The 25,264-nt window shown below is 39.2% G+C and overlaps 1 protein-coding gene across 8 annotated transcripts in view; it reads left to right on the forward strand.

The window, feature by feature from the left end:
- Positions 1–25,264, forward strand: part of LOC149168551 (K+-H+ exchange-like protein) — a 303,090-nt gene that overhangs the window by 213,657 nt on the left and 64,169 nt on the right. For 7 of the 8 annotated variants that reach the window (XM_089428309.1, XM_089428308.1, XM_089428306.1 and 4 more), the window contains one exon: positions 1,697–1,831. The exons of the other annotated variant lie outside the window; for it this stretch is intronic. In XM_089428309.1, coding sequence (XP_089284435.1) covers positions 1,697–1,831 — 135 coding nt within the window. The remainder of the gene's footprint in view (positions 1–1,696; positions 1,832–25,264) is intronic. 8 annotated transcript variants of the gene reach the window in all.

The raw sequence follows: 25,264 nt of genomic DNA on the forward strand, positions 1-25,264 counted from the left end.
CTACAACCCCAAGATTTACCAACTCCTACTGGAAGGAGGCAGAAACCTCCTAAAGGAAGCTACAACTTCCTTCCCTAGCTCCACCTTGCCACCCTTTAGAATAAAAGATAAAAATAAGATCTTGGGTTCCTGTACTAGGGACAATGGTCCAATTACAACAACATTAAAACAACTGCAGTTTTGCCCTTCTGTCATATCCAATGTGCAGCAATAAAATGCATGCCTCAGATAATCAACACCCTTATCTTCAACAACTTGCTTCAAGACTTCACCAAAGGTCTGCTATCATTATCAAGAGGTCTGCTTAAAAAAGGGTTAGCTGCAAGTTCAAGCTCTGCTACAAATCAGAATGTTCAAGGTCTGCCACAAATCCAAGTACAACTTCTTCAGGATGGGTCTAAAGGCTGCTTCAAGACAACTTCAGATATAGACTTCAAAAGTCTGCTTCAATACTTCCAAGGTCTGCTCAAAATGTGTAGACAACCACAAATGATCTGCTACAGGATACTATGCCAAAGTCTGGTCTTAGAAAGCTGCCTTAGACACTCGGATTTCTACCCTCCAGATCTGCCTTAAATCAAGGATTTGTGTTAACGAAAAAAAAACCAAAATTATGCTTCAAGGGGGACTGAAATTGTGCTACAGACCTGATCTGATTCACCTCAAATGAAGTCCGAATTGATGCTCCACAAGTCTCAGACAGCTGACCTCAGGATAGGCCAAAACTAGGCCTCAGGAACATGCCCTAAAGGCTGAAATTTGGGTCTGTGGAGTGCCTCAGATGAGCCTCAGGCTAGGCCGAAATTTGGTCTTCCTCAGGCCTGCTACAGGGCTGACATAGTGGATTCTCTGTGCAAAACTTTGACCTAGACTGACCTCTGTCATGCTTCCTACATAGACATTGGTCTGGGCATAAACTCGGCCTAATTTGCTTCATATGTGCCCTTAAAAATAGCTCAGAACTTGGTCACATTTTCTGCTCCAGAATTCATGTATATCACTGTTCCAGAACTCGGCTGATCCAGAAAGATGCTTCACATATTTGCTTTAGAAAGAATGGCCTTCTTTAGATATTCAATGGAGCTCCAGCCTTAGATAACCCTTGATTGGCCTCGACCTCTCCTCTGTTTCTTCTTCAGAACCGCAGAATTCTTGCACAGATTTGCCCAGTTGTTTGCTATATTTATGGTGGTTGACATGACCCTTTGAAGAGACATGTCTATAACAGAGCTGACTTGATCCTAGATGTCTCAAAGTTCAGGGCGGCCAGATTTCAAATGGTCAATTTCAAAAATTATTTTTTCCTCAACCGTGAGGAGTTAGAAGTCAAGCCATAGCTCATTGGAAAGGTCTCAGCAAGCACTACAAGATGGTGTAATCCATTCTTGTGTTTGCTTTGATCCAATCCACCAAAAACCTGATTTACTTCTGGGGCTGCTTATGGCCCTTTGACATCAATGACAACTTTCTTCCAACAACCAACACATCATCAACACTTTGTGTTTAAACTTCTCTATGATATTTTCTTTCTTTGAAAGAATGTCATTTAAGTACCATAAAAACTTTGTGCTATCTTTAATATATCAGTTAAATTTGTGAGCATCTGGATTTTCTTCTCAAGTGTTTACTATGCATATTCAATCTTGATGGAGCACCATTGGAAGTCATTGTTATACTAATTAAAGGTGTTTTGCAGGGAAGTGAGAGGCTACTTTTGCTGGTATCAGATTGTTCAAATTCATGGAGTAGAATTGGAGCAACTGATGATAAGAAGAGGGAGACTGAAAATGCTTCTCAAGGTGGTTCTAATATGGCTGGGACATGTCCATGGGTAAGCAGATTTTATTTTTTACGGTGTCTGAGATGCTGGCAATTGACTTAAAGTTTTCCATCCGCAAGTCATGATCTTTCTATCTAAATTGGCGTCGAAAGTTCACAAGCATATGAAATCTACAAAATAATATCAAATCAGTGAACTGAATGGTTTCCCTATGCATATTTTACTGCATTCCACTTTTATGTAGTTGCATGCTTTTCATAAAGAGACTCTTATTGACTAGTATAATATAGAAAATTTCTGATCTCATTTTACGATTCTTTTACATTGTAATTTCTTTGTGCTAAGCCCCAAGGGTTAGCTCAACTGGTTGAGTCCCCGTTGTTAAGTATCTCGCTGATCGGGAGGTCACAGGGTCAATTCTCCTCGACGCCCTTGGGGTTAGGCTTTGCTAGTCTAGCCGACGGGCTTTAAAAGATTCCCTTCGGGGTTGATCTGCCCAGATTTTTCCAAGGGATTTTTTTCTTTTCTTTGTGCTAGTCCTTTTTTAGACAGATGATAAAGAATTCTACTGTTTCAATCTGTCATGCAATTATTTAGTAAAATAAAAATGACTTTTAAGGAGACATAGAAGGGGAGAGCCCCCTCATCTTTGTATTCATACCTGAGTAAAACTTGGGTTATCCTCTACCAATTCAATAAAATTGTCAATATTCAACAACTTCATAACCTTTCTTCTGGCCCTGGAAACTTTATTAATAGAAGCAAAGGAATCGAAACTTTAACCTTGGCCAATCCTTGAGCTAAATCAAAACTTGGAAATGGATTTGCAACAACATCTTTAGGAGAAATGCCTGATGTTTGTTACTTCTTCAAGAGTCTATGATGGATGTGTCCAGGCCGATCTACAGTTAGGGATTGCTGGTTTTGTCTTCATGGGTAATCCTCAACATAAAATTTGTCAGCCTTCTCTGTATGTGTGGCCTGAATTCACTTTTGGGAGGGGATGGCAGGCTGCTGCAACAATGAGATTTCTCATTCAGCTCTCTCTTTAGTGCTGGCACAGGTTCCTAGACAAGGGAATGAGACCTCTGTTGTGATCCTGTTGCACATAAATTTGATCATATCCTTCAAATATTTTATTTATGGATGTAAAATGCAGCTCTACTTCCTCTTACTCTTCATATAAATGTACTAATTGCAAGAAAAAACTGCAAGAATCCTCTCTATGAGGACGTATGCACGCCCAAAAATAAATGAAGATGAAAATGATGTAAGGTTATTCACCTTAGCCCCTTTGACTCAATCTGTATGCTGAGGAATCATCATCTAATGCCAAAACAAAATCTGCTAAGAGGCTGAACCCTCTAGACATCTCACTACCTACTTAGCCATAATGGTACTACCTTGAGTCACAACATCAATCAAACCTCTGGTCCTTGGGCATAGTACATACATCCCATTGGACCAATGGAGGATTTCTCTCACTGCCAAACTTGGACCATGGGTAAGACTACAATATCTGCTCAAGCCACCAAATCTGTGTCTTGGACCTTGGTAGGGAACCAAAAAGAATGTGCAATTCTGCTTTTTAAGCATATAACTGAAGTCAACATAAAAACATTAGTATATGTTAACTTTTAGGTTACTTAGAAAACATTTAGACCATGTTTGGGGGTGATTCATGGGATTTGGTGCACATGGTGTATGTTTGGCCCCTAAATCATTTGTGATTGATTTACACATGATGTATGATCCGTGATCAGCTTGCGCATTAGATATTGGATTACTTAGTGTTTGCTTGACCTCAATTCGGTGCTTGGCATTCTTCCCTAGGGTGTTGGAGATCTCATGACAACTAGGGTGATGTATTTCATGATTGCCAGATGGAGATGGTTTCTTGCTTGGACAATGCCCTACTTACCAGGATAAGTGTATTGCATCCTAGAGGAGGGCACATTGGGTCCTAGACAACATATGGTAGCTTGGACTTGTATTGATGCTTGGAGTAGGTTAACGATGCTTGAGTTGTGACAATTTGCATGCAAGGGGAGTGGACCTATTGGAGTACATGGATTGGGGGAATTGATGGAGCCTTTAGAGGCATGTAGGGGGAATGTTGGACACACTTCATGGAGCACCCTTGCATTTGGAACCTTTCTTATGGATGACTTCACCTTGGACCTTGACATGTGTACATTTGGAGTGTAGTGCTCCACATGTGTGAGTCTACATGTTATTGTAGGATGCTTGTAAGGGCATTGGAGAGAGAGAGAGAGAGAGAGAGAAAGTCTTTCACTCATCATTCTTGTTTATTCTTGTATAGAGATGTGATCAAGGAGTGCACTTGTCTTCCTCTCTCCCTTGGATCATCTATAGTAATTTATCTATCTCTCTTCATTGGAGCTCTTAGGGTTTCTTGTTCTTGGAGCATCTTGAAGTCTAGTGTTAGGGTTTCACCCCTTAGGTTAGGGCTTTGAGATAAAACCCTAAATTGTACTTGGAGAAGAGGAGAAGAAGATGACCTTGGGAGGCTTGCTTGAGTGATTCATCCTAGTTGGATCTCCTTAGTTGTGCTAGGGTTTGGTTTTCACTTGCTAGGGTTTTAGAGAGCTAGAGAATTGTACTACTCTTGCAATAAGGCAATGGTCTGTACAAGAACTTCGTCTTTGTACATATTGATTAAGTTTTCAGCTGTCCAATACTTGTGTAAATTGTAGATTTGATTTTCACCCATTTATAAATTGTAGATTTGATTTTCACCCATGCATGTTCTTCATGGTTTTTATTTTCCCACTCGATATGTCTTGCTGATTTGACAAGTTAAGGGTGACTATGTTAAGTGATTTAACTTTGTAACTGAAGAAGAAATTGGCCGTTTTCTGCTTATTTACAACTGTAAAAAGCTTTTTCAGATCTTGGTTATGCATGATAAGATTACCCTAGAGGGATGAAATTTATTAGAACACTTTGGTTTCTTTTTTCTTGGGTTGCCTAGATGTTTGGGGTTGTTAAGAATTGAAATTTTGTCTATTGCTGCTGTTGTTTTAATTATATTCCAAAACAGCCCTATGATTGGAAATTCGTAGGGTTAAGATCTGGGAAGCCTCTAGTTAACGGTGTGAAATCTTTGTTTTGCATTAAAGTCAGTTTGTGTTCGAAATTTCACACGGTTTATGATGATTTCAGAAGGTTTCTACATGGCATCAAAGTTTTGTGGCTAAGATCACTCTAGGTGTAAGAAGAAGCTTGTATTTCAGCTGAAGATTGCTTGGGAAATGTATTGACCTTGTTTTAAGGTTGTTGGGTGTGATACCCGTTACCCACCCAAGTGGGTGACCCCTAGTAGAAAATTTTTCTCCCATTGTTTTGACTTGCTAGCTGTTATGAAAAAAAAATATATATATAAATAATACAAATAATGTAAAATGATTATAGTAATAAATAATGATTAGTTAATAGTTAATGAAAAGGTGTGTCCCTAAAGGACATAACCATTAGTGAAGAGGTACCTGCCTAGGGTATATAAGCAGGTCCTCACCCTCATTGTAATCATCTTACATCAATTCGATATACAATATTCAATATACAGTTACATGTCTTACAATGGAAACTTACGTCTTTGAAGTATTTTAAAGATTTCCGCTGCGTACATTGGTATCAGAGCATTCCTCTGAGTTTATGAACCTTGTTTGTTACATTGGTATCAGAGCCACGTTTGTTGATAACCGGGCCCTTGGCCATCAACCCTTCTTCCCTTACCGTTGGAATTTAGGTTTTTAGCCACAAGGAGCTTTTGGAGGTTCTCCAGGGTTAACGTAAGGCCATTGGCCATTTAAAAATCTTAAAATTAAAAGAAATTATATTAAAAAAAGGTGGTATAAAACAAACAAATAAATAAAAAAATTGAAAATATAATATAATTATAAAAAAGGTGGTATAAAAAAACAAATAAATAAAAAAATTGAAATTATAATATAATTAAAGAAAAGGGAAGAAAATACTTGCACCTTTCATTGTAGTCACCACTACCATCGAAGGCCACGCTCGAAGGACATTCAGTGTAGCCAAGCAACAACCGCCCACTGAAACCACATATACCACAACTACTGATACACACCACCATCATTACTACTAATACACACTGCAACACCTCTGTCGGGTTGGTCATTCCTTCATTTTCCTGTAGTGTAGTTTACTGCCACACTATTTTCCCTCATTGTTTGCTGATCTTTGCTTTAAACTATCGGCTATACCATTTGTTGTCGAACCTGTCGTGGTTTTCGCAGCCGATTTCCAAACAACTATTTGCTATTGGGCTCCACACATCATCTAAGTCAAACTGTTGCTGCCGAGGCACCATCAACAACGACCCCCTGTACCTTTCGTCTTGTCCGCCCAGCTTCAGGTCTCCCGACACTATCCACCACCTGACAACAAACTGTGACTAGCCTTACCATCACTGGTCTGTTTGGCTTCATATTTGTTATTTTCTAGGAAAAACGGTTCAAATTTGAATCTTACAGTCCTAAAATTATAGAGAGTGTGGAAGCAAGAATAAAACATTGTTTAACAACAATCGAATGATTCAATTAAACCCTAGGCGCAAAGGGAATTTCATGATTTGACAGTGAATTCTTAGGGAGCATCGAACAACAATAAAAATAATAATAGAATAAAAAAAGAAAACACAATCTTGTATTCCAAGGATCGTGCCTAGTCAGCTCCTTCGTTTTGGGTGGTACAAATTGTTAAAAAATTCAGAAAAATATTTAGACCGCTACTAATAATTTGGTTGGTAAAAAAAAAATTAATATTTTGGGAATTATTCCCATTATATTAAACCATAAGTAATTAAATTTAAGAAAAGAAAAGAAAAGAGGGAAGAATAAATATATATTAAGGTTTCTAATTAAAAAATAAGAGTCCGATCCGAGATTTTAAAGAGGAGTTATACTAGAAGGTATTTGAAAGATTAATAAAGTTAAAAATAAAAAAAAAATATCTAAAAAAAATAAAAAAAGTTCAAGTGAAAGTCAAGCAAGCATCAATATCCTAGGTGGATATAAAATAATGAAGTAGTCAAGATGAGTTCCACACAACAATCACTGATTTGGACTAAATGTCCATTTTGTTTTAACGAAATTGGATATACGTATATTAAAAAAAATACAATTTAAGATGTCCAAGGCGTGGAAGATTATTTAGTACAGAAAAACATCAAGACAATGAGCAAATGCAAATAAAACAATTAAAGGAAGAAATCACAAAACTTCAACAAAAGAATGAATCATCAGAGAAGAAATATAAAGATCTTGAAGATCAATTTCATGAAAAATCAACAGAAAGTAATGAGGAGATTTTGCGCCTAAGAGACCATAATCAAAAATTAATTGAACAAATCAATAAGTCCAAGATTAAGAAGCAAAAATTAAAGCAAGAGAATAAAAGTTCTAAGGAGAAATTCAACGCGAATCTGTCGCGTTTAAAAACTCTGAATCAATGGTTATTAGAACAAATCAAAAACTTAAAAGATAAAGAGGGATACTAAGGACAAAGTCAACAATTCAGAAAACGAAGAGCTTTTACGCTTAAGGAATCATAACCAAAGCCTACTTGCGCAAATAAAGAAGCTTAAAAGTGACAAGAAGTCACTAAATGACAAGTTAGAACAACTTCATGAAGTATTGAAGTCGTCGGTTGTTTTAGTCAAAGTTGAAGATAAAGGAATAAATACCGATCCAGTCGATATCACAACTAAAGAAGAAGAGAAATCTAGAGAGGTTAAAACATATTTGGAAGTTGCAGTTCAAAAGATGGACATTCCAAATGATGATTCAATAGCCAACCCCACAACAACAACGCCTAAAGGAAATCAGGAAACAACCACTAACATGATAAGGGAAAGTCCAACTAGAAGAAATATTTATCGATATCTGAACCATAAGAGCAGACTTTTCAATCAATCTACATACCAGTATCACTGAGAACATAAACAACGAAGTATGTTCCAATGAACGCTAAAGTTTGCAGAATTCAGTCCTATGATAACAATTCATTAAAAATTTCTAGTGATCAGAAGATTCCATAGAAGATTAATCTTGGATGGTCCGATCCATTCTCAATTCGAAAATTTTATTTATCACTCCAAGGATCATATCGTCTTGTAACAACGAAGATGACAATTCCGCAACGAGTAGAGAAAGAGATCCGACCTTTCATCGGTAAGCTTTGAGGAAAAACCTTTTTGAAGAGGAGGGCAATGTTATGAATAAAAATATATATAAAATAATACGAATAATGTAAAACAATAATAATAATTAATAATGATTAATTAGTAGTTAATGAAAAGGTGTGTCCCTAAAGGACATAACCAATGGTGAAGAGGTACTTGCCTAGGATATATAAGCAGGCCCTCACCCTCATTGGAATCATCTTACATCAATTCAATATACTATATTCGATATACAGTTACATGTCTTACAATGGACATTTACGTCTTTGAAGTATTTTAAAGATTTTCGCTGTGTATATGACTTTTGGTTGTTACACTAGCCAACAACCCTATGATGATCCATAGATACCTAGCTTAGATGCCTCCCATCTATGCCCTGGTTAATGCTTTATTTCATCTAGCCTACTCATTTGATGAGTTGGGTCATCAATATGAGGTACATTAACCATCTTTGTAATCAAGTGCTTTCATCTAATGTTTAAGGTCATTTTGTATGGATCATAGGTTGAATTGGATGATTGACTACTTTTGGTTGTATTCTTGTTTCTATGCTTCACTTTGGTGGTTATCACTTGCCCCTAATCCAGTATGACCCTCCTTGAGGCCTTTTTTTGCATGTTTAGGAGGGGCACAAATAAGAGGCCTTTATTGATGTTGCATGTCTATGTAATCCATAGTTAACATTTTCCATTTTTTCCTTGTATCCACATCCCATCTTTGGATTGATTGATATCTGTCACTAGTATTGGTTCCCTATTTCCCTCATTTTTTAGTAGGGTTAGGAAACTTTGCTATAAGATGTTGATGCAATAGAAAGAAAGGAAAAAGCATGTATCATAATGTTATAAAAATAATAATATCATAAATGATATGTTAATTAGTTACTGAAAATATGTGTCTTATTAAAAAGCCATTAGTATGAAAAGGCACCGTGCCTAGGTATTTATAATGTGGGTCCTCGTTGTAATATCATTATTATCTTATCAATCAATATATTTTACCTGCACAATAATTTTGTCATTAAACATATAAATAGGGATTATTTATTACATCGATATTAGAGCCAGCTCCTTGGCCAATTTTGTGGTTTAAACACCCAGTTTCCAATTTTAGTCATACACAAATATCTGTCATCACAGTCACATCTGTAGTGTGCGACCAACCACAGTTCATTTGTACAATTGATAATTGCATTGCCGTGACACTCTACCAATTTTTGCCACTACCTATATACCCAACCGTTGTATGTGTAGTCACCCATACACATCCAATTTCGCTACCACCATTTCTGTTCACTATCAATCTCCATTCCGTACGTTACCACCACCATCGCCAATGTTTGTACTTGATCCATACAACCATTGTACTAATTCAAGATGCATCATTTCTAAAACCTCATGCAATCAATACATACCTCTCTTTTGTGACTTTTCCATAACCCATGTATTTTGGCAATTGTTGATAATTAAGTTAAAAAAATAATAAATTACAATTTAAATTAAAGAAAGTGATACACACACTTTATAATTGAACTGAGTTTTTTTGTAAATTAAACTTTATATACCTTTATGAAGTGAACCCCCCGGGAACAAAAGAAAGAAAATGGAATGAAGTAAGAAAAAGAACAAAGAATTACTGGCAGAAGTTAGTTGATATAGAGATGAGGTCAATAGTGTAAGAAATTGTCTTACTAACATTGAAAAGGCGTAGATATAATTGGGGTAAGGACAAAAAGTGTTAATAGATAAAATTAATAAACTAGTAGAAAAAGGACACAATTGATAATTTGATAGTGGATTTCAAAAATTGATGGAAAACAACATTAAGAATAAGAAATGATGACAAGATTAAACAACACCTAGTCAAGAATCACAAAAATACAAGTGAGCAGGGACATCAAGTAGCAGCTAAAGCAATTTTTTTAGTGATAAGCATCACACAAGAGTTCCATATAGAGATTATCAAAGAATTAAAAAGGAATTACCCAAATATGATCGTAAGGACCATAGAGGAGCAATTTTTTGGGTTAAGAAAATGGGAGGAATTTTTGAATCTAAACCCCAATTGCGTGAAAGAGAAAAAATAATGATAGCCAACAATAACTTAGAAGAGGAAGCTTACGATTGTTTTCTATGGTGGTCTAGAAAATGTTACACTTGTTCTTTTTATGTTTCACAACTGCCCTATTCTAAAGGTTCTATAACAAGGAAGATATGCCATGTATAATAAATTCGTCTATCTTAAACTGAAGGGAAACATGAATGACTACACACACAATGGGAATTTCTGTCCATAAGAAAAAATAGATTCATAGATGAAGAAATGCTAAAAATGTACATTTGTTGTAATGTCCCTTCTCGAATGATCAACATAGGGACGACTCACTAGCTCATTTTCGACTCCTGTGGGCGAGAGTCGCAATGGAGAAATTAATAAAAGGGTCAATTAATGAATAAACGTCATGGGGTTAGAATAACTTTATAAAGTGACGTTATTAAGTGACAATAATAAAAGTGATGGAAAAACATTAGAAAGAAAATAAAAATTAAAAAGAGAGGGAAAGAAATTCAAATTGGAGAAAAGGGAGGGAAATTGGAAAAAGGGAAATTAAAAGAGAGGAAATCGATTTCCCTCTCACCATTATGCATTTTTCTCTTTGGAGATCAAATTAGAGAGCTTAGTGCTTCATTTCATCCTTGGACGAAAACCCTTGGAGGAAAACGGATTTTGTTGGATGATCACCCACCCTACCTTATTGGAGAAGAGATCACTCAAAATTCTTATCAGTTTTGATTGTTGAAGGAGATCAACATTGCCGAAGATTATTGAGATTGAATTGCTTGTCGGAGGAGGTCCTTTTCGATGACACAGATTTGGCTTGAAATCTGGAGGGATCGTTCCATGTATTGACAGAGACAAATCGACCATGGAGAGGCTACTTCCATCCCCTGCAAGTTAGCTGTATTAGTAGGAGATTTGGGGTTCTTTTTTGGCTGTCTGAGCGTGTTGGAGGGGGATCATTTAGGCTGATTAGAGTGTTGAGGAAGAGGGTTGATCTACTCGTAGGATTGACTTGCTCACTCAGGGTTGTTGAGGTGCCCAGGGAGGGATCGATTTGCTGTGTGTGACTGTGAGAGGGCACTACGGGGCAGGGAGATTGAGTTGTTATCGAGTCTACGTGAGGTAGAGGGAGTCCGCCTTTGTTGAGGGGGATCGTCTTGATTGATTTGTGGTTGTGGAAGCATGCAGGAGGGTCATGTTGACTGTAGGGGAATTGCTCTTCTACCTCAGGTTGCTAGAGTGCATAGGCAGAGGCTCGAGCAATTGGGTCAAGGCTGAAAGGTACATAGTGAGGCCGCAATTGTGGAAACATAGGTAATTGGGTTGAAGGAGTTTTACTCATAGCCCCACATCAGTGAGCAATCATCCTAACTTGGTTTGGGAAGTAAGCGCGCTGAGCCAAGAGGCTAGATATGTAGATCGCGAGTCATGGGAGGGTTTTAACAACCATTAAGATGGATCAATAAACAATTATCGGGCCTGTGCAACTAATGGGTGCCTTAATAAATTAATAGAGGTTGAGTATTGCCTGATAAGTCACATAGATTCCAGATTAGGGTGTAATCTTCAAGTTACCAATACTCAATTAGCTAAAGAATATGCTAGACATGTACGATTAGCTTATTCTTTGAAATAAAATTCAGTTGGGTCTTTTTTACATGTTCTTTTTATTTGTCTTGTACGCAAGAAAACTATATGCATTACAACTGAAAAGTTGGCCAATAGCATTATAGTGGTATTAGAGTTGGTAATTCTTCCAACTTGTGGGTGAAGTGATTGGATGTTTCCTGAAGATACAAAATACATCACATGCCAAAGACAAAGGAGAAGGGGAGGTAATCCTTTACCAACATAATCAAATTTTGAAGAAGGGGAAAACATGGGGGACATGAATGAACAACCAAGGAGAAGTACCTTGGATATATTGAATGATCTAGGTTGTGGACTGTTGGAAATACTGAGAGGGGGGGTGAATCAGTATTTCTTTTTCCCACTATTGTTTTACCAGTTAAAACATATATATTCAGAACACAAGATGAACAACAAGAATAAATGCTTTTATTAATATAAACTGTGCAGTAAAATAGATACAATATATAGATGGTTGCAATCAGTTGCCAAGCTCCAACTTGGACTTTGGTGAGGCTCCAACCTCCAGAGCACCAACTCTATTTTTCCAAGACACCAATCTTGGACTTAGGAGCACAAACTCTCAAGGACTTCAATCCTTCCTACTTCTGAGGCTTCAACCCCAAGGACTCCAATCCTACTTACTTCTGAGGCACCAACCCAAGGACTCCAATCCTTCTTGCTCTTGAGGCACCAGCCCCAAGGACTCCAATCCTATCTTGTCAAGGCACTGTTTGATGGTAATCTTTTGCTCTCAGAACTCTTCTCTGCTGAGTTCTGCCTATTTACAGCTTCACTGTAGTCTCCAGGCTACAGTATCAATGACAACCAGTCTTCTTAAGAATGAGTCTTTACAACTCTGCACAATGCCCACACATAGTCTCCAATAGCCATTTTTCTCTCTGATAATGTCTTCACACAGCTTTAGTCAATCTTCTGTTAGCTGCACTAAACTCTGTATAAAGAACAATTTTCTATTCAAGCTTATGTTCTCATTGTCACAGTGAATGCTTCAGCATGACTGTTTTTCTACTGGCTGTTTCTCCCCTTCGACTGCCTACTATTCTGTTGGTCCTTCATCCCTCTTTATGTTCTGCTGCACCCTGTTTCTGTTCTGTTGGACCCTCACATGGCCTCTATTTCCTCCAGCGTATTTCAGCAGCTTTCAATCGCTGTAACGGCCTTCACAGCGTATTTCAGCAACTTTCAGCAGCTGCAGTAACAGCAGCAATCGCAACAACAACTACAGCATCAACAGTAATAGCAACAACAGCTACAGCAACAGCAGCAGCAACAACAGCAACAGCAGGAGCAACAACAACAACAGCAGCAGCAACAGCAACAGCAGCTACAGCAACAGCAACAGCAGCTACAACAACAACAACAATAGCTACAACAACAACAACAGCAGCTACAGCAACAGCAACAATAGCTACAGCAACAGCAGCTACAGCAACAACAACAGCAACTACAGCAACACCAACAGCAGCTACAACAACACCAACAACAGCTACAGCAACACCAACAGCAGCTACAACAACACCAACAACAGCTACAACAAAAGCAACAGCAGCTACAACAACACCAACAGCAGCTACAGCAACTAGCAACAGCAACAACAGCTACAACAACAGCAGCTACAGCAACAGCAACAGCAGCTACATCAATAGCAACAGCAGCTACAACAACATCAACAGCAGCAACAACAGCTACAGCAACAGCAACAACAGCTATAGCAACAGCAACAGCAGCGACAGCAACACCAACAGCATCTACATCAACAGCAGCAACAGAAACAGCAGCTACAGCAACAGCAACAACAGCAGCAGCAACAGCAACAGCAGCTACAGCAACACCAACAGCAGCTACAACAACAGCTACAGCAACATCATACAAAGCTTAACCACCTCTGCTGCGTCTGCTAGCATACATTCTGGTTCTTTGCCACAACCACAATAGCTCCAACAACAACAGCTCTCTGTTTTTACTGTTTTATAAATTCTCATACTTTTGTCCATTCGTTTCCGCTTACTCAATGGCTCTTTGGCTTCCTCTTCGCTTGCTTGAGCTTCGGCTTCCTCAACACTCGCTTGACCTTCCGGCTTCCCTCCTCCATTCGCTTTATCTTCCTCATGATTACCTTCGATTGATGTGTTGTCACAAAAATATAATGTCGTCACGAAGGTGTTTCAGCAACGCCGAAATATAATTTCGTCACGGAGGTGTTTCAGCAACGTCGAAATATAATTTCGTCACGGAGGTGTTTCAGCAACGCCGAAACTGGTGTTTCAGCAACGCCGAAACTGGTGTTTCAGCAACAGAGAAATTGATGTTTCAACAACTTTTCTCCAACTTTTTCAACAGTGTTCAACAACTGTTAAAGCATGCATATATGAGTTTTACAAGCCTGATAATGTAGTCTAAGTCTTCCGCCTCCGATAGCTCTGTTTGTGTTACATGCATTTACAATTCTTTGCCGCCATATGCATGTTTATGCCGTGGATAGTGTTACAGCATTCTATGTTCTCAACTTGGCTCCTCTTGTCTCCTCTTGTGTGCTCCTCTTGTCTCCATTGCTCCTCTGATGGCTCCTGATGACTCTGATATGCCTCCTTGCTTTATGGTTCCTCCTGCAGCTCCTCTTAGTCCAATGTGGCTTCTCTGGCTTGGCAGTGTCTTTCAAAGACCTCCTTGCATATATGAATGCCTCTCTTGCTCTGATATCCTGTAATATGCTTTGATATGCCTCCTTAGGTAACTCCTCTTTGCTTATGGCTTGGCTATCCTAATGGGCTTGCTCCTGTCTCTTCATGAATCTGCTCTGCATCCCCTTGGCTTCATGTCATCCTCTAGTATCCAGAATATTTCCATATTGACATCAATGACAACCTAGGTCAACAATCTCCCCCTTTGTTATTGATGGCAATATTCTTCTTCTCTCCCCCTTTGACATCAATGGCAAAGGAGTGCTCTGGGACTCCCCCTATAAAACTGCTTTTGTTCTTCCTGAATGGTAGATCTTCATGGGTCTGTGACTCCCCTTGTCATAGTGCTCTTCTTAGTTTTACTCAAGATAGAGGGATTGATATTTTATCATCAATTTGCACATTATTCCCTCTTCATGTCTCAGAATTGCTTTATCATGGCTTCAACAATACTTAAGGGTGCTCTACTTCAATGCTTTCATTTAGATTGCAAACGGTCATACACCAAGTGTCCAAGTCCAGGCTTTTTATACTGCAAACGGTCATACACCAAGTGTCCAAGTCCAGGCTTTTTATACTTCAATCCATATTGAGAAATCTTCATAGTCCAAATCAAGAGAAACTGCCATTGAGATTGTCTTTCTTGCTGTCTTTCTTCAGATTTGAGTTCATTTGTGTCTCTGTGCTTCTTCTTAACTCACTGCCATCCTTTCCTTGTGTTCTTGTACATATCTCTGTAGATTCAGATATCCAATCTGTGATTGTCCTTTAAATTTGTTCTGCTGATTTGCTTCTGCTGATTTGCGTCTTCATGCAATGCTCTTACCTCAAACTCTATTCCAGATGTATCTGTTTGTTTGAAGACTGCCTCTATTAGTGTCTAGAGTTTCTCTGTTCTCATATTAAAATTCCTGAGTCAATACATTCAGCGTTTGTAATATCAGCACCATAATTATTTGCCCTATTACAGAATCATGTTCTTCAATGGAGTATTCCTGAGAAATGATCTTTATCAAGGAATGACTGTTAATATAGTTCAACAAGGATTTCATAAGGACCCTTCCACTAATAGCTTCAACAATAATGATCAAGAATCACAGGCTCCCCCTAACTGTATGCATCATCTCCTTTTGGCAGAGTCTTCTTATAAGATGCTTAGATTGTCAAAATGTAGGCCAATGATATATGCAGTTGGCTGGAGAGCTCAAGGGACTTTCAGATTGTATTTCCTTCCTTCTCCATACTTGTGTAACTTTCTTCTTTTGCATGGTTCTAGCTTGTGTAAGAGCCCATGGTAAGTTACAATCATGTGCCATATGACCAATGTTATGACACTTGAAGCATTCTACATTGTTCATGAATAAGAATTCATGATTTCTTCCTGCAAAATTCTTTCTTGTAGATTGTTGGGGACTATAATATCTATCTCTATAGAGTGGTTGGGCACCATAACATTTATCTTTATGATATGCTTTACAGTCTTTTGCCATGTGACCAAAGTTTGTACAAGAATAACAATAACCAAAAAATGAACTTTGGTACCTGGGAGATGGGGATTTCCTTGATGTACTTCTGAAGCCTTTCTGCCTTGATATCCTTTGATGATAACCATTTCTTCTTGCATCTTTGTCATCATCTACATTTCTTCTTGGAGCTGGTTTTCTCCTTAGAAGAGGATTTGTTCTATTGCAGCCTTGATTTTTCTCCTTGCCTTTGCTGGAGCTGGGAGCATCATCATTTCTTTCTAGCTTCTTCACATCTCTTTTGTTTGAAGCATTTTCATTCTTGTTTGAGGATTCACCTACATATCCAAGACCTGATTTATCAGATGGACATCTGTGATAGCTGAGCATGTCATCCAAGGCTTGAGAGCTCTTCAAGGTTTTGTTCATCCTTTCAACTTTTGTTCTGAGGAAGATAATCTCTTCTTCCAATATTTCACACTCATTATTCTTCTTAGCAAGTTTTTCCTCAGTTTCTTCCTTGATACGAGTAGCTTCATCTGCTTCTATTTTAAGGGAGATGATATCTGACTTTACTTTGAAGATTTCTTCATTCTTTGCTTGACTGCTTTCCATTTTCTTCTCAGCTCCTTGTGCCTGTTTCCTGGCTTCTTGTAGTTGAGACTTAAGGGATGAGACCTCTACCTTGTACTGACCAATTTCTTCTTCAAGTTTTTTCAAGCTCTTGTGCCTTTGTTCAAGTTGGCTTGACAAGATATCTTCCTGCTTCTTTGCTTTGTCCAATTGATTTGTCATGGATATGACTTCTTCATGATGCTTTCTTTTGCTTTGATGATATTCCTTCTTAAGCTTGGCAAGCTCTTCATCCCTTTCTTGTACTTGAAGCTTGATGAGGTCAACTTTCTTTCTTGTTTGATCTTGGTTACCAACTAGTGCTCTCTTCTTAAGTTCCTCATTTTCCTCTTTCAAATTGTTAATTTCTTCCATGGCAATCATAAGTTTAGCGAGGAGTTCTTCTACAAAATATTTTTCATTCTCTTCATCTTCTAAGTCTGTTTTAGCCTTGATGTCATCATTCTCATTTTCAGCTTCTATGATAGGTTCAGGATCTCCTTCTTGATTGATGGTCATGGTCAGTGCTCCTTTTGAGTGAAGGTCATGAAGTTTGTCCCATATATCCTTTGCTGATGAATATTTTCCTAGATTGTTTGTTACAGAATCAGGTAGCCCATTCAAGATTGCCTTTGCTGCTTTTGCATTGTACTCCTTGGATTCTCTATCCATCCTGCTATCTTCAATCACTGATTTCCAGATTTCAATCCCTTGAGTCTGTAAGAAATTCCTCATTCTTGCTTCCCATATATTAAAGTTCCCATTGAGCCTTGGAGCTTCATCAAATTGATTGTCTTCTATTTTAGTAGTAGAGGGAGACACATCCTTAGGAGGATTGGAGACTTTCTTCCTTGACTTCGCCATTTGTGTTCCTAATGTCGACCTTCAAGCTAAGTTGCAGGAAACGCTGGGCAGGGGGCCGTTTCCGTACGGAAACGAAACGGAAACGGGTTTCCCCGTACCGTACGGCAGGGAAATGAGTTTCCGTCCGTACGGGCGCGTTTTCCGAGATGGAAACGCGCCCGTACGGACGGAAACTCGTTTCCTCGCCGTACGGGCCCCGTTTCCTTTAAAAAAACACTTGTTTTTAAAAAAAAAAAAATTCTAATTACTTTAGGGTTTAGTTTAGGGTTTCTAATCACTTCTAGAAAGCGTTTCTAAAGTTATAAAAGAGCTGGGCCTCTCATTCTCTCATCACACTATTCAGCAAGGAGTTTCTCTTGGAGATTGGCAGTTGTTTTAGTAGCTGGTGTTTTGAGCATTGAGCAAAGTAGATTTCAGCAGCGGGAGAAAGAGATTTCAGCAGCAAGAGAAGGAGATTTCAGCAAGAGATTTCTGTAGCAGCAGATTTGGCTCAGCTACAGCCATATTTATCTTCTCTTTTCTGGCATTTCCGGGTAGTTTCAACCACAGAAAATTAATTTGGGTAAGCCACATTCATTTTGTTAGTTTTTTCTTACTAGTTCTTCAAATTTTCTAGGGTTTATGCAGCTAAATTGCTGAAAAACGTTTTTTATTTATAGATTTGTTTTTTAAATTTATTTTTGCAGCAGATTTGGCTCAGCTACAGCCATATTACAGCCATATTTCTCCTCTTTTCTGGCATTTTAGGGTAGATTCAGCCACAGATAATTCATTTGGGTAAGCCACATTTATTTCTTAGTTTTTTCCTTACTATTTCTTTAATTTTTCTAGGGTTTATACAACCAAAAATATGAAAAACGTTTTTATAAATTTATTATTTACAGATTTGTTTTTTTAATTTATTTTTGCAGCAATGGCTTCCAGCCAAAGTCCAGCTGCAACTTCAAACCCTAGGGCCAACCCAAGGGCTGAATATTATCCTCTTTGGAGGCATGTGGTGAAGCTTCAAAAATGTGGAGGTGGTGGCTCATGGGAATGGCGATGCACTCTTTGCAATGTTACGTACAAGGGCTCCTACCCAAGAGTGAAGGCGCATCTGTTGCATGGAGGAGGACAGGGGATTGTGGGTTGCACAAAAACAGTAGACCCGTTGGTTAGGAGGGCATATCAAAGAGAGCAAGATGAGGCGGATGGTACTAAGAGGAGGCATGATGAGCATGCTCAGGCTACATCTAACGTTGAGCCAAGGATTGTAGTTGAAGCAAGAAAGAGGAGAGGTGGTCTGGGTCACAGTCAAGAACATGAACAAGCAGCACCCAAACATACCAGAGGCTCAGGGGCATCCCAATCAGTTCAGGATAGCAGAATTGCTAGATTGGTGAATGTGCAAGCAAGAGAAGAAGCTGATTCCAGAGTTGCCAGGTGCATTTATGCATGTGGTATCCCATTCAATGTTGTTCGCTCTCCTTACTGGCAAGATATGTTGAGGGCAGTTAACAAAGCTCCTCAAGGGTACAAGGGGCCCAACTATGAGAAAGTCAGAACCCAGCTTCTCAAAAATGAGAAGGAACTTGTGGAGGACGTTTTAGCTCCAATTCGTTCTTCCTGGAGTAGCTCTGGGGTTACCATAGTCTTAGATGGTTGGACAGATATGAGGCGCAGACCATTGATAAATATCATTGCCACTTCCCCCAAAGGAGCAATGTTTATCAAGGCAGAAGATTGCTCAGGAGAGGTGAAAGATGCACAGTTCATTGCTGATATTATTATAAAAGCTATTGAACAAATAGGGGCTAACAGGGTGGTGCAAGTTATCACGGATAATGCACCAGTTTGCAAAGCTGCAGGTTTGATTATTGAGGGGAGGTATGACAACATATTTTGGACACCATGCATTGTCCATAATCTGAATCTGATCTTAGAGGAGATCGACAACAAAGTTTCCTGGATAAAGGAAGTCACAGGGGATGCAAGGGAGATTATCAAATTCATCACCAACCACCACCAGTCTCAGGCCATATTTCGAGAGTACTCCAAATTGGAGTTGTTAAAAGTTGCTGAGACAAGATATGCCTCAAACTTCGTGATGTTGCGCCGCCTTGTTGAGGTTAAGCATGCATTAGTTTCTATGGTGGTGAGTCAACTGTGGATTGAGTGGAGACAAGCAGATTCAGAGCGGGGATCTATGGTGCGTAGATTGTGCCTTGATGAGGATTGGTGGAGCAAGGTAGATTTCTTGTTGAACTTCACAACCCCTGCATTTGAGCTTCTCCGGAGTGCTGACACTGACCAACCTTTCTTGGGAGAGGTATATGATGGCATGGATTCCATGGTTGAGAAAACTATGGAAATCATTTCGCAGGAGTCTCCACAACTTCTGTTTGTTGATGATCATTTTGCTGGTTTGATCAAGAAAATCATTGTTGACCGGTGGAACAATTTCAATACACCATTGCACACTTTAGCACATGCTTTGAACCCCAAATTTTATGATGAGGAGCTTATTGCTAAAAGCAATGGGAAGAGGAAGGCACCCCATAAGGATAGAGAGGTGGCTAATGGGGTGAAAAAAGCACTAATGAGAATGTTTCCTTCTCACCTACATAGGGAGGTAAAGGAGGAATTTGCCAGTTTTGCTGCAGGAATAGATGATTATGCAGATATATCAGCTTTGGCGGAGAGAAGCACCATGAATCCAGTTAGGTGGTGGATTTGTCATGGAGCAAATGGTGTACATTTGCAAAGCCTTGCCATTCGTATTCTTTCACAAGTGGCAAGCTCTTCATCAGCAGAAAGGAATTGGAGCACTTATGGTTTTATTCATTCTGTGAAGCGCAATAGGTTGGGCTCACAGAAAGCAGAGGATCTTGTTTATGTGCACTCCAACCTTCGCCTTGCATCTCGTAGGGGTCCAGAATACAACAGTGGTCCTTCTAAAGAATGGGATGTGGATGCAGAAAATCCTGATTTGGATCTCTCTCTTGCTGCCCTGAATATTGAGGAGGATTCTGGAAGTGGAATTGGTGCATCATCTTCTTCAGCACCACCATCCACTGTTGAGCATTCTGCTGCTTCTATTTTTGATGAGGATTGTTATGATGAGGATTAGTCTTTGACTCTTTTGTGACTTGTCTCTATAGTTCTTGAGACTTGCAGCCTTATAGTCTTTATTGTACTTGTAGCCTCATATACTAATATAAATAAAGGCTGATTTTGGATTTTTCAGTTCCTATATTTTTATTTTCATTATGTGATGAGTCATGAGTAAATGTGATCATTGTGATGTAAATTTAATCTTAATGTTAAAATGTTTAAGTAAATGTATCATTAATGCTTTATGATTGCAGTCTTGCACATATATATATTAATAATTTTTAAATGTTTTTAATATATATATATATATATATTATATATATTCGCGTTTCCCCGTTTCCAAAATTCGGGGAGGTCGCGTTTCGTTTCGCTTCCGCGTTTCGTGTCGCTTCCCCGTTTCCCCGTTTCGTGCAACTTAGCCTTCAAGCTATTAAGCTTTGAATGAAGGTACCTGCTCTGATACCAATTGTTGGAAATATTGAGAGGGGGGGTGAATCAGTATTTCTTTTTCCCACTATTGTTTTACCAGTTAAAACATATATATTCAGAACACAAGATGAACAGCACGAATAAATGCTTTTATTAATATAAACTGTGCAGTAAAATAGATACAATATATAGATGGTTGCAATCAGTTGCCAAGCTCCAACTTGGACTTTGGTGAGGCTCCAACCTCCAGAGCACCAACTCTATTTTTCCAAGACACCAATCTTGGACTTAGGAGCACAAACTCTCAAGGACTTCAATCCTTCCTACTTCTGAGGCTTCAACCCCAAGGACTCCAATCCTACTTACTTCTGAGGCACCAACCCAAGGACTCCAATCCTTCTTGCTCTTGAGGCACTACCCCCAAGGACTCCAATCCTATCTTGTCAAGGCACTGTTTCATGGTAATCTTTTGCTCTCAGAACTCTTCTCTGCTGAGTTCTGTTTATTTACAGCTTCACTGTAGTCTCCAGGCTACAGTATCAATGACAACCAGTCTTCTTAAGAATGAGTCTTTACAACTCTGCACACTGCCCACACATAGTCTCCAATAGCCATTTTTCTCTCTGATAATGTCTTCACACAGCTTTAGTCAATCTTCTGTTAGCTGCACTAAACTCTGTATAAAGAACAATTTTCTATTCAAGCTTATGTTCTCATTGTCACAGTGAATGCTTCAGCATGACTGTTTTTCTACTGGCTGTTTCTCCCCTTCGACTGCCTACTATTCTGTTGGTCCTTCATCCCTCTTTATGTTCTGCTGCACCTTGTTTCTGTTCTGTTGGACCCTCACATGGCCTCTATTTCCTCCAGCGTATTTCAGCAGCTTTCAGCAGCTGTAACGGCCTTCACAGCGTATTTCAGCAACTTTCAGCAGCTGTAGTAACAGCAGCAATCGCAACAACAACTACAGCATCAACAGTAATAGCAACAGCAGCTACAGCAACAGCAGCTACAGCAACAGCAGCAGCAGCAGCAACAGCAACAGCAGCAGCAGCAACAACAGCAACAGCAGCTACAGCAACAGCAACAACAGCTACAGCAACAGCAACAGCAGCTACAACAACAGCAACAACAGCTACAGCAATAGCAACAGCGACTACAGCAACAACAACAGCAGCTACAGCAACACCAACAGCAGCTACAGCAACACCAACAGCAGCTACAACAACACCAACAGCAGCTACAGCAACACCAACAACAGCTACAGCAACATCAGCTACAACAACACCAACAGCAGCTACAGCAACAGCAACAGCAACAGCAGATACAACAACAACAGCTACAGCAACAACAACAGCAGCTACACCAACACCAACAACAGCTACAGCAACACCAACAGCAGCAACAAACAGCAACAGCAACAGCAGCTACAACAACAGCAGCTACAGCAACACCAACAGCAACTACAGCAACAGCAGCAGCAACAACAGCAGCAGCAGCAGCGACAACAACAGCAGCTACAGCAACAGCAGCTGCAGCAGCAGCAGCAACAACAGCAACAGCAGCTACAGCAACACCAACAGCAGCTACAACAACACCAACAACAGCTACAACAACATCATACAAAGCTTAACCACCTCTGCTGCGTCTGCTAGCATACATTCTGGTTCTTTGCCACAACCACAATAGCTCCAACAACAACAGCTCTCTGTTTTTACTGTTTTATAAATTCTCATACCTTTGTCCATTCGTTTCCGCTTACTCAATGGCTCTTTGGCTTCCTCTTCGCTTGCTTGAGCTTCGGCTTCCTCAACACTCGCTTGACCTTCCGGCTTCCCTCCTCCATTCGCTTTATCTTCCTCATGATTACCTTCGATTGATGTGTTGTCACAAAAATATAATGTCGTCACGAAGGTGTTTCAGCAACGCCGAAATATAATTTCGTCACGGAGGTGTTTCAGCAACGTCGAAATATAATTTCGTCACGGAGGTGTTTCAGCAACGCCGAAACTGGTGTTTCAGCAACAGAGAAATTGATGTTTCAACAACTTTTCTCCAACTTTTTCAACAGTGTTCAACAGCTGTTAAAGCATGCATACATGGGTTTTACAAGCCTGATAATGTAGTCTAAGTCTTCCGCCTCCGATAGCTCTGTTTGTGTTACATGCATTTACAAGTCTTTGCCGCCATATGCATGTTTATGCCGTGGATAGTGTTACAGCATTCTGTGTTCTCCACTTGGCTCCTCTTGTCTCCTCTTGTGTGCTCCTCTTGTCTCCATTGCTCCTCTGATGGCTCCTGATGACTCTGATATGCCTCCTTGCTTTATGGTTCCTCCTGCAGCTCCTCTTAGTCCAATGTGGCTTCTCTGGCTTGGCAGTGTCTTTCAAAGACCTCCTTGCATATATGAATGCCTCTCTTGCTCTGATATCCTGTAATATGCTTTGATATGCCTCCTTAGGTAACTCCTCTTTGCTTATGGCTTGGCTATCCTAATGGGCTTGCTCCTGTCTCTTCATGAATCTGCTTTGCATCCCCTTGGCTTCATGTCATCCTCTAGTATCCAGAATATTTCCATATTGACATCAATGACAACCTAGGTCAACAGTGGACAACAACAATTAGTTTAGTTGATCACACCACTGTTAACAAACAACCAAAACCAACATGCAGGAATCCATGAAACTATTGGGTCCAATGGTCATAACCGGGAACAAGGGGAATGCAGTAACGCCTATCAACCTGGACAATAGAGAAGCTCATGAGTGGTGGTACCATGGGCTAGTGACTCTGGGGCATACTATCATCACTTCTTACATAGAGTTCATGCAACGATTGATGGAGCAATTCGACATGAAGGACCTCGAATTATATTTCAAGGACTTGACTCAGCTCAAACAAATAGGGATAACATGAGTCTACGTTTCATAGTTTCAGAAGATGGCAATAAGGGTAATTGATGTGGTGTCTAAATAGAGATTGATCGTGTTGTTCATTAAGGGTCTTGTCAAGCCCCTTTGCGGCTGGGTCAAAGATTTCAAACTAGCTAATATACATGATGCCTTTATTAGGACCCGAGACATGGAGGAGGTGGTGCCAATGACGAAGGTGCCTCTCAAACCTTTCATCTTGCAAAAGAACAAGGACAAGAAGCTATTCTAGATAGGAGGAACAAGGAAGGCTAGGATGGATGATGTCATGTGCAACAAATTAAGACGAAAGAAACTGTGTTTTAGTTGCAAGGAACCATAGGAGCCAAGGCATAGATGCATGGGAAAAGGGAAGGTACACTACATCAAGGTACTATTGGTCAGTGAGGAAGAAGAGGAAGAAACAAGACCGAACCAAGATGTTGAGAAGAGCATAACTGAAGAGGAGTTGCAACAGGTGGAGAGGAGAGAGGGTACATGACCATAAGTGAAGAGTGGGGTTATTGCCACACTTTCAAGAGGTCCATGATATTGCGCCTTCGGAGTTAGGGGGACAATACAGGGCTAGAGGATCGTGGAAAATTTTAGGGGCAAATTTTTGCCCTTGGGCGAAATTAAAGGGTTTTAAATTTTTATTGGGCGAATATTTTGTCTCATAGTACATTGTTACAAATCGCCTCAAATTTATTTTATAAAAAAGATAGGTATGGAGGTTAGCGCACCTTATTTAAAGGGAGAGGGTAAAAAAAAGTAAATTTAGCCCTTGAAATTAGGAGTTACGACTTTCCATTCACACTAATTTTCAAGAATAGGTATTTATGATAGTTATTTCGCCCTCCCCATTCGGTGCAAAAAAGGTCTTTTCTTTCACTCGCCCGTATTTCATGGTATTGGGATTAATTTCGAGAAAGTGACCCTCATTTTTTAGAACAAATGGTCATAAAAGAATAATTCATTTTTATTTAAAAATTCAAGTCTCTTATTGTCATGTCTATTTAAAGATTGAATAGTTCTCTTGCCATCTTCCAAGTTTGCATCTGTTTAGTCATAATCATATACGAGGGTTGTTCACAAAGTTGTAGAATTTGAATTAAGAAGTCAAGATTGAGAATAGTGGTACAGGGTTGTTTGCAAAGTAGTGAAATTTGAATTAATAAGTCAAGAATCAACGTATAGTGGTACAGGTAAGTTTATGTTTTAATGGATTTTTGTTATATATAATTATTAATTTTCTTATATAAAGTTGTCATTTTCAAATATTATTTAGATAATAGATCTTTTGAATTTTCAATCCCGTTAAAATAATTGATGTTTGATTCTTGCTTTTTAGCTTCCACACAGTGTTAAGTCAACATTCGTGAAAAATTTAAAAATCTCTATTCCAAAAAAGTAATCCCTTACGTTCCAAAATCAACACAACCCAAATTCTATTATTTATTTTGTTACTTACCCTTTATCTTCAATGT

This window comes from Pinus tabuliformis, chromosome 4_2 (genome assembly GCF_031772625.1).
Source record: "Pinus tabuliformis cultivar Carrire ecotype Pingquan chromosome 4_2, CPIR1, whole genome shotgun sequence".
Classification (NCBI taxonomy): Eukaryota; Viridiplantae; Streptophyta; class Pinopsida; order Pinales; family Pinaceae; genus Pinus; species Pinus tabuliformis.